Here is a 10,954-nt window from a genome sequence, read left to right as displayed (position 1 = left end):
GAAGAAAGCTGAGTGCTGAAGAATTGATGCTTTTGAACTGTGGTGTTGGAAAAGACTCCTGAGAGTCCATTGGACTGCAAGGAGATCCAACCAGTCCATTCTGAAGGAGATCAGTCCTGGGTGTTCTTTGGAAGGAATGATGCTAAAGCTGAAACTCCAGTACTTTGGCCACCTCATGCGAAGAGCTGACTCATTGGAAAAGACTCTAATGCTGGGAGGGATTGGGGGCAGGAGGAAAAAGGGACATCAGAGGATGAGATGGCTGGATGGCATCACCGACTCAATGGACGTGAGTTTGAGTGAACTCCGGGAATTGGTGATGGACAGGGAGGCCTGGCGTGCTGCAATTCATGGGGTCGCAAGGAGTCAGACATGACTGAGCAACTGATCTGAACTGGACTGAATATTTTAAATATGGGCTTCCCTGGTGGCTCAGTGATAAAGAATCTGCCTGCCAGTGTCTGCCAGTGCAGGAGACGTGGGTTTGATCCCTGGTTCAATAAGATCCCCTGGAGAAGGAAAGGCAACCCACTTCAGTATTCTTGCCTGGAAAATTCCATGGACGGAGGAGCCTGGTGAGCTACAGTCCATGGGGTCAGAGAGAGTTGGACATAACTGAGCGACTGAGCAACAACATTTTAAATCCCTTTCCTTTTGACATAGAAGATAAAGTAACTCGCTTTCTTTTGAGTTGTAACTAGGAATAAAAAGTTAGTGGGGGTATTTCAAGGTTATCAATCTTGTTGCTAAGGACACAGTGCTTGTATATGTATTAATATTTTATTTCTTTCTACAGTCTTGCCTATATGCCATTTGTTTTTATTATTATTATTATTATTAAGAGACAGATTGCCTTACTTCTAGTTCCAGAATCACTATAGACCAATCACAGAGATGAAGATAATAATGACTTCTGTTTATTTCAAGCTTTACCTGTAGAGAAAGTCTAGGATAACTACTAACTTGGTGCTATCAAGCAGGAAAAAGTTGTTTTCATGATCTCCACCCATCTCTAGGTTGGAAACTTAGAGTTTTGTGGTCAGCACTCTGGTGGATGGTTCATAATCTGCCAAGATGAATAAGTTACTGGGGAAACTGATGCATTTATTTTAAATATAAATTATATAGTCTGTAAGATATAAATACTGCCTAATTTATTTGAACACCATACTGATCTTGTCTTCTTTTGGAATGTTACAGGTATGGTATGATCCAGAAGGCTATCACTCCCTTCCAGCTTACCTCAACAGCCTGAATAATTTCCTCCTGCGAGTTAACATGTCAAAATATGATGCTGCCCGACATGGTAAAGTTATTTACATAGAAGCTCCTTGTATTGAAACTCTTGCTACTCTCCATGTGAAAATATACATTAGACCCCATTTCCTCCCTGTGGCAGCTATTTTATAGTATTTAAACCACAGATCTTTAAAAGGAGTTTGGAAGTAGTAACTACCACCAGATGGAACATTCTGGATAATCCCCTCAATTTCAGGTTAATTTAGCTTCTTAATTTATCAAGTCAGGATAATAATGCTGACTTTATACTTATTTCTGTTCTTACACCTCATAGTTATATCTCACAGGAAAACATTTTATAACTATTTACTTGTACATAGGCTAAAAAATAAAGTGATAATGTCAATAAATATTATACACAAATCCAAATGTGAAAACAAAACTTTAGAAGTTCTACCAGAAACGAAGTGTTACCATTAATTGAGTACTTACCATAAGGACACATGCTTTGTGTAAAATATTGCTAATACTTAGCACCCTCTCATGATGAGTATTATTGTTTCCTACTATTATTTCTCTGGGAGTCAGAAGTGGGATTTGAATCCAGGTTTGTTTGGCTCTTGCTGCTTCATTTTCCCAATACTTCTCTATTCTCAACAAAGTCTACTATTGGGGTTTCTCAAGAAGCTTCCACATAGTCTTTTTTTTTTTTTTAATATTTACTTCTTCATATGGCTGCAGCAGGTCTTGGTTGCCTCACATGGGATCTGTTAATTGCAGCATATGGGATCTAGTTCCCTAAGCAGGGATCGAACCTGGGCCCCTTGTATTGGGAGCATGGAGTCTTAGCAAACTGAACCACCAGAGAAGTCCCTTCCACATAGTTTTTTTAAAGGGTTTGGAATTCAAAAAAGGCTGATTTTTTTTTTCTAATTAAATTACTCTCCACTTCATCTTCTTAAGCCTTGCTCAGATTATTTTCCCATACAGATCCCCCAAAATAATAATAAAGACTGATAAAACGGAGGAACATATTTGCTTATCAATAGTTTCTAGCTTAATAAATGGGCTAACAGACTGTTTAAAAAAGGAATGCTGTTGCCTTCTCTTCTTTCTTCTCCCTACTGTCGGGCATAATAGCATGTGCTGGGCGTTCTGGCAATTGTGGAAGTAAACTGTAGAGTCAAATACTCATTCTAGGGACAGAATCTTTCAGAGTGTTCATTTCTGAGAAAACAGTATTTTTCCCCACTGCTTTGACATTTTCCTAGCAGCAGGAACCATGAAGAAAATGACAAGATTGATAGATAGTGCTTAGATCCAGAGCATCAATAAAGAGTGTAGTCCAAAGTGGTAAATTAAGTTAAATGACGAGTAAACCCAGGTGAGTCTAGTGCAACCCGGTCTGAAATACTGTTGAATGTCTGACTTTCACTAGGATGTCTTACTGAGAGCAAAAGGTATTTGTTGCTGTGACAGTATAGGAACCATAGAAATGACTAGGAAGAAACGTTGCAAAGGTATGTAGGGAAGAAAAAGAGACAATGCCACTTTGAAGAATCAGCTTTTGAAACCTTTATTCAGGTTTAATTTATTATTCGTGTTCTTTACCAAGATGAAAGCAGTCAGAATCACTCTGGATCCCGGCAGGCTAGTATTTCTAAGTTACAGAGTATAAAGAATTAAGAATTCTGGAAGATAAACTTTATGTATTGACCCTAAAAGGAAATGTTTTTAATTTAAAAGTAAGGCTTAGCTTGAATTACATGTGGAGACTGGTAGTAGTGTGCCTTCTATTTTTTTATTAACTTTTCTTATATAGGCTTGTGAAAGTGGTAACTTTCTACCCTATCAGTAAGGAGCTTGTTTTCTTTCAAAGAAGAAAACCATGTCACCTTAAAATACTTTTATTATATTGTAATGAGTGTATGGGATATACCATAATAATGTTGTTTTTAAAAATCAGTTCAAATAGCCTCCTGCCACCTCCCCATACCACACGAGCTGTTTTAAGCCATCTTTGTTGGATTCTACATGAATTGAGATTTTGCCTTTAGTTGTAAAATTGATTCTCTGAATTTTAACATGCTAATAAAAACCTTTTAATTAGCTTTGCTTTGCAAGTCAATATCTGTTATATTCATGTGGTTCCCTCTAGTGGTTAATTTAACTTGAAAATTCTGTTTTCCTCCCCTAGAATACAAATTTACTTGTTTTCACTAACAAATGTTGTACAACCAGGCTCTTCTCCAAAAATATTGATACATTGTCCTCTCTACCCTAATGTTTATTCTTATTGCATTACTAGCATTGGTCAATGGGAAGTTACTCATTTTAGGCTTACAAATGTAGAAACTACAGAAAATGTGTTATTTTTCATGTATATTGTATATAGGGGGATAATTGAAACTTTGAGGTTTTATTAGAGTCAATAAGCATTCATCGACTGATCACTGTACCCAAGACTGTGCTAGTTGATATAGAATCCACAGAAAAGATGGTAATATAGATTCTAAACTCTGATAACTTGATGTTGCTGCCAAAGATATAGAAAAAAATTGTTTCGGCAGCATTTTTCATATTGGAGTAAATGTATTTGTAAAGATTTCTCTGGTGAAATAGAGTACTTCTTGATTCTTAAATATCAATATAAGTCAGGAATAAGAGAAATGACTTCCCCTTGCCTATATTATAATCCAGCAACAAGGTTTAAGTAGGTCCCAAGGAAAACTGAGTCTCAGTAAAAGAAAACCCATTAATTTACACAAAAGATAAGAAAGATGCATTCCCCCAATGATTTAATTAAAATTATACATCAAATTGATTATTATTGCTGTTAGTTTCTTTGTTTTGCTTTAACTTTTATATATTTTTCTTCAATACAGAACAGTTGCAGATTTTAACCTTAAAACATGTCATAATCTACTTAGTAAAAATTATAAATTTAAGTTAATGGAAAGAATAGAGCTTTAGAATAATCTATATTTGGTACCATGGAACAGTCTTAATATCTAATATAATGAACATATACTATATAAACAGTAAGTGAGAAAGTTCTTGCTCAGGTTTTGACTCTACGGGGAAAAGTACGTAAGAGATATCCTCACTCCTATCCCTACTGTTTCCAAAGTTACTCAGCATAGGCTTTGCCTTCACATGGTGGCCCTTTGCAAGACCTCCCAGCCCATCTGGGCCCTGGCTAGACAGTATCTTCTCGGGAAAGGGAGGCAAGCACTGTGCTACCTAACTCAGAAAATACAACCAACCCTGGGGGGTACAAGTAATCTAGGACTGTATCGGAATTAATCGACTACTTTTCTGGAGCCAGCTAGTTTCTCTGAATCCTTTTGTATCTTTCTGTCTCAATAAAAACCCCTCCAGAAGCTGAAGCTCCCCAACTCTGCTCCTGGTAGAGTTCTAAAGCAGTAGGTATCTTAGAAGCAGTAAAGGAGGAGAAGGGATCCTTTCAGGCTGCAGTATTTCCCTACCATGACCAATGGCACAATGATGGGTGGGGTGGAAAGTGTCTGTTCTTTAGGGGATCCTCATGTAACTGGTCTCCCTTTGACTTGTTTCTTCACATGTCATACATTTCTAAAGTGCCATCATACAAACATACATATTGCCAGATGGAGAGAAGAAACTGGAAAATAATAACTTAAATGTAGTAGATGGGAAGTGTGCTATATATAAAAAGTGTAAATTCTTATCCCTTCCCCCCCAAATTCCAAGCACAACGTGAAAAATGGTTTGGGTTTTTTCCTGTGAGCATTTGAGTGCCATCAGTTGTATGGTATTGATGAGATTGGGGTTGTGGGGCAGAGGGGATCATTTTATTTTATAAAATAATCACCAAAGTAAAATTCTTTTGCAATATTACATATTATTCATATAAAAATTGGTATTTATTTTTAAAATTTTTATTGGAGTATACTTGATTTATAGTGCTATGTTAGTTTCAGGTGTATTGCAAAGTGAATCAGTTATATGCATACATATATCCACCCTCTTGTTTTTTTTAAGATTCTTTTCCTATATAGGCCATTACAGAGTACTGAGTACAGTTCCCTGTCTGTGCTATACAGTAGGTTCTTATTAGTTACCTATTTTATACAGTAGCATGTATAAAAATTAGTGTTTTTGATTAACTGAATACATACTAATGAAAAGAACTATCTCCTCTTTAAGGTATCATCATGTATAGCCATCCTTATCCAGGAGTGCAAGATCAAGAACAAGCCACGTAAGCAGATATATCTGGCCTGACTCCTTTCTCCTTGGCATATTGAGAAGTGCTATAATTAGAAATCACAGTTGTATCTGAATGAATGTTAATCTAGAAGAGCTGGTAATATAAGTCACTGACTGGGATAAAAGGCAGTTTCTGAAAGCGTGTAGAGTGAGGTTGTGAAGTAGAGCTTGTTGACTGCAGCTTCATAGAATCTGCTGCTTTTATAAGTCAAGTGCGTAAGTGCTTCATCATTTCAATGTCCCTGCGTAGCATTTAAGTATTGCATGATTTCTGTGCTCAGGATCTATGTATCTCTTGCACTCACCCTGTAACCCCTAGAGACTCAGGTTTTTCTATCAAATATCCCTAGTCGATTCAGATGCACTCAAGCTATTTATCCCAGGGTCATAGCCGAGTCATGTGGAAGATATTATCCGGCTGCCTTGTAGGAAGACTTATTTGTGTCACAGCCAACTCTTGTACTGTTTTGTTGATGGCTTTTGCCATGAATCTTCCTGAAAGGAAGAGTTCCCCAAACTTATGTGTGCTCTCCTCTCCCTATTGCTCACTACAGAATGAGCAGCTTGATCGATATTTTAGTGGCACTCTCCATCCTGATGGGCTACTCTGTCACCACTGCCAGCTTTGTCACCTACGTTGTACGGGAGCATCAGACAAAAGCCAAGCAGCTGCAACACATTTCAGGCATCAGTGTCACCTGCTACTGGGTAACCAACTTCATTTATGACATGGTGAGTCACTTGTCTTTGCAAGAAAGACAGGACTGATTTGGATAGTTGTTGTACAACTGCTAAGTCGTTCGTGTCTGATTTTTTGTGACCCCATGGACTGCAGCACACAGACTTCCCCTCCTTCACTGTCTCCCAGAGTTTTCTCAAACTCATGTCCATTAAGTCCATGATGCCATACAACCGTCTCATACTCTGTCGTCCCCTTCTTCTCCTCCCCTCAATCTTTCCCAGCATCAGGATCTTTTCCCATGAATCGGGTCTTCTCATCAAGTGGCCAAAGTATTGTAGCTTCATCTTCAGCATCAGTCCTTCCAACAAATATTCAAAGTTGATTTCCTTTAGGGCTGACTGGTTTGATCTTGCAGTTCAAGGGACTGTCAAGAGTCTTCTCCAGCACTACAGTGCAAAAGCATCAATTCTTCAGTGCTCAGCCTTCTTTATATAGTCCAACTCTAGAAGACAGGTTTTTTTTTTTTTTAAAAAAAAAAAACAAGTTCACACTTTATTTCTCAGGCATCCTGCTGAAAGCTGCTGGAAATAGGGATCATAGCTTTGACAGAGGGCAGGTGTGGGGGAGACCAATCTCCTCTGTCTATGGAATTTCCCAGGCAAGAATACTGGAGTGGGTTGTCATTTCCTTCTCCAAGAAGACAGTTTTATGTTTGAGACTTATTTGTCTCAGTTTGTTCAGATTATTACCACAAAGACAGTAAATTAAGGAAAAAAATTTTGCATCAGGCTTATATTCATCCAGTGGTTGGAAAAAAGAGAAATCCACCTGCCCTGCCCTTATCTCCATGGTCTGAGGACTTATATCAGATTCCCCAAGACACTTGCTAGAATGCAGGTCACTGGTCCTCACTCCAGACTCATGCGATCTGTATCTTGGGAGTGGAACCTGGAATTCAACCCCTTCTCCAAGTTATTTTAAGTACATTGAAATTTGAAATGAGAGAAATCGAAGCTTAAAGCAAAATAGTCTTGCCTAGTGGCAACACATAAACAAGTTTATAAAAATTTAATCAACTAATAGTGAAAAATCTGAAGTAATAGCCTCTGCTGAATGACACATTAGAGAAGATTAATAGGGAAAATAAAGGATGAATTTCATTGATAACTCTCTTATTTGCATAAATTGGTCTCAAAGTTCAGATGGTTTTTCTTGACTCCAAATGTGCCAACCTTGACCAAATGCCTGGGATGGGTATGCATTTGTCTGGTAATTATGGAAAAATTGTCTGAGTTGCTGTAAAGACCATTGGCTTGAAGGACTGAAGAGTAATTAACTGCCTATCCATTTGGTTAATGACTCCAGTGAGGTCTGAAATGCATTTGTTGTAGAAGTCAAATCTTAAAAAAAAAAAAAAAACACTAATGAGTCCTGTGGACTTAATAGGAGCTTTAATGTGTCAAGAAAGCTAAAAGTGCACACTCCTATGAAGGGCTACTTACTACTCAGATCCTGTTGTTATATTTCTGGTGCTCATTCCAGTATTAGGACAATTTCCTCCCTAATTAAATTACCATCTCTTTCACTGTGTACATCTTGCCGCAAACTCCTCAGCATTTACTATTTCTCTTGCCAATGAAACACTGAATTCTTTGTTTATGTCCTTGTGATTCTAAGAATGTGTAGTACCCACCGTCCCGCTGTTTTGCACAGAGTGGCTCACACTGACAACCAAGCCTTAGAAGTCGGCCATCTGAGAGAGTTCCAGCATTCAAAATAAAATCAGTACTTTGAGGACTGAATCTAATACCAAGATACCTGACTGTCTTATCTTTTTCACTGACCCTCTGTCACCAAATGATCCCAAGTCTCAAAGTCTGGAGGCAGGAACGCCAGGGACTCGGAGTCTCTCTATAAAGATGGAGACTGTCTTGACCTCTTGTTGCAGGAGATGAATTCAAGAGTGAAATCAATGTAAAATGAACTGAACATTACAAGCAACAAGAACATAGATAATAATTCATTTCCTAAAGTGTTTCTAGGTCGATTTGTTACAGTTTTAAACTAGACGGGCTATCGATTCAAAAAAAGAAAAACTTGCCATATGCTAACATTGTTTTCCGTGTTCCCATAGGCCTTCTACTTGGTGCCTGTAGCATTTTCAATTGGTGTCATTACAATTTTCAAGTTACCTGCCTTCTACAGTGAAAACAACCTAAGCGCTGTATCTCTCCTGCTTCTGCTGTTTGGGTAAGCTGCGGTGAAAGAAGAATTTACAGAATTAAATGCTCCTAGACGCAAACCTAAATCTCATTAGCTAATTTACAAATGTCTTGGGGTTTCATTCGCCACAAGTAATGATTAGCAATATATTACACTTGCTAGTCCATAGTTTGTAAAGTGTAATACTTGTGAAAATTAATGTTGTTGTTAATAGTATACCTATTATTAATGAGCACTTAACTGGGTGCCGAATGTTACACTTAGCAATTTATATTTGTAATTTAATGTACATCAAATGGACTCTTCAAAATGATCAGAAAAATGTATAGACATGTGTGAATTTATGTATTAACAAATTGTGAGTACATATAAATATATATGATGTTAAAAAGTGAATATGTTCATGTATATTTATTTTTATTATGATGAATGCCTAAGAACACAAACATAAAATTGTTTCTGAATTAGGGTAATTAATAGGAACAGTACAGTTCAATATCAATACTTTAGTAGCAGTTCTTTTTGCCCTGAATGCATGAGTAGTATCCATTTAGTTAGCAATTGTAGCTGATGAAGGATCTCTCTGTCTCTAGTTTTACTTCTTTACCCCAAAGGTCACTCAAGTGTTTGCTCAAAACAGGACATGCAGTTTCTAAGCACGCTCTGTCTTCTTAGTTAGCCAACAATGATGTCATTTTTCTTTCTCAACTTTAAATTATAATACATGTATCTATTAAACTCATATTCCACCCCCCAAAAAAAATCTTGACTGGGTGAGGTACCAGTATTGTATTATTTAGTTGCTCAGTCATGTCTGACTCTTCACGAGTGAAAATTAATTTGTGGTTGTAACGACTACTCAAGATTCCTTCAAAGTATGCTTCATGATTTAGTCATATGGTGACATTGTAAAATACATAACATCTTTATTGTGGGGGTAAAAAAAAGTGTGCGCTTCAGATTTTTTTTTTTTTTTGGCTGTTGTTAAAAAGAGATAAAAAAGAGGTCTAACTACAAGGCTTGACAACTCATCCTAATGTTTATTTTCACTTTGGAACACCATCTAAGCTATTTATTTATTTAGTAAAAGAGTAATCATGGTATGATTTTAATTCTTAGTATTATTATTATAAAGGTATGCCACATTTTCTTGGATGTACTTGCTGGCTGGGTTCTTCCATGATACGGGAATGGCTTTCATCACTTACGTCTGCATCAACCTTTTTTTTGGCATCAATTCCATTGTTTCCCTGTCGGTGGTGTACTTTCTTTCCAAGGAAAAGCCTAATGATGCGGTAAGGTCCTTTATTAGTCTGCTAAACTTCAGTGATTGAATCAAATGCTTCAACGTGTTCAAGGTGGAAAGATTTTTTGTATTTCACATTCTCTAAATAGAATAGAGGAATTTCATTTGATTGTATTAAATGTAGTGGAAGGGAAACTATGGCCTTTAAAAATTCTTTTTAGAATTTTTAATTTAATGTCTCTGGTTGTATTTATCTAGTTTAATGTCTCTGATTGTATTTTTTGGTGAAACACATGCATTTTATTGTAGAGCACCAAGCAATGAGTCGAGTCAGCTAACACTCAAAGGGCCTAAATTCCCCTGGTGGCTTTCAGAGAAGGGTTTTTAAAGACAGGGTGAGGCAGACAAGGTTGTGGGGTATGTGATCAGCTTATGGACATTCTTCCGATTGGTTGGTGGTCAGGTTATTGGGGTCAATCTCATCAGCCTTCTAATTCCAGTCATCTGGGGTCTTTGTGCTTGTGGGCAGCTTACAAGTTAACTTCTACCACCTGGTGGGGTTTCAGTATCTACAAAACAGCTCAAAGGATTTGGCTCCCTGATTGTATTTATGCAATGACAAAACTATTGACATTTGATAGGGCTTGAGTAGGGGAATGGAGGTACTCAGTCAGATACTTTGTATGACACTGGAGAAATCATGCAGCCAATCAGTCAGCTAAATTTCTTCAGTTCAGTTCAGTTCAGTCGCTCAGTCGTGTCCGACTCTTTGCGACCCCATGAATCACAGCACGCCAGGCCTCCCTGTCCATCACCAACTCCCGGAGTTCACTCAGACTCACATCCATTGAGTCGGTGATGCCATCCAGAAATCTCATCCTCTGTCGTCCCCTTCTCCTCCTGCCCCCAATCCCTCCCAGCATCAGAGTCTTTTCCAATGAGTCAATTCTTCGCATGAAGTGGCCAAAGTACTGGAGTTTCAGCTTCAGCATCATTCCCTCCAAAGAAATCCCAGGGCTGATCTCCTTTAGAATGGACTGGTTGGGTCTCCTTGCAGTCCAAGGGACTCTCAACTGTCTTCTCCAATTCCACAGTTCAAAAGCATCAATTCTTTGGCGCTCAGCCTTCTTTACAGTCCAACTCTCACATCCATACATGACCACAGGAAAAACCATAGCCTTGACTAGATGGACCTTTGTTGGCAAAATAATGTCTCTGCTTTTGAATATGCTATCTGGGTTGGTCATAACTTTCCTTCCAAGGAGTAAGCGTCTTTTAATTTCATGGCTGCAATCACCATCTGCAGTGATTTT

At 37.9% G+C, this 10,954-nt stretch overlaps 1 protein-coding gene across 1 annotated transcript in view; it reads left to right on the top strand.

Annotated features, from left to right (window-relative positions):
• Positions 1-10,954, top strand: part of ABCA12 (ATP-binding cassette, sub-family A (ABC1), member 12) — a 202,021-nt gene that overhangs the window by 173,019 nt on the left and 18,048 nt on the right. Inside the window, exons 39-43 of the mRNA XM_010861144.1 lie at positions 1,201-1,306; positions 5,428-5,482; positions 6,045-6,222; positions 8,307-8,422; positions 9,531-9,690. Of these exons, the coding sequence (XP_010859446.1) occupies positions 1,201-1,306; positions 5,428-5,482; positions 6,045-6,222; positions 8,307-8,422; positions 9,531-9,690 (615 nt within the window). The remainder of the gene's footprint in view (positions 1-1,200; positions 1,307-5,427; positions 5,483-6,044; positions 6,223-8,306; positions 8,423-9,530; positions 9,691-10,954) is intronic.

Source organism: Bison bison, unplaced genomic scaffold, assembly GCF_000754665.1.
Source record: "Bison bison bison isolate TAMUID 2011002044 unplaced genomic scaffold, Bison_UMD1.0 scf7180017864471, whole genome shotgun sequence".
In the NCBI taxonomy this organism is placed as follows: Eukaryota; Metazoa; Chordata; class Mammalia; order Artiodactyla; family Bovidae; genus Bison; species Bison bison.
Note: the sequence above shows the minus strand (reverse complement) of the source record. Positions and strands in the feature narration are given on the sequence as shown.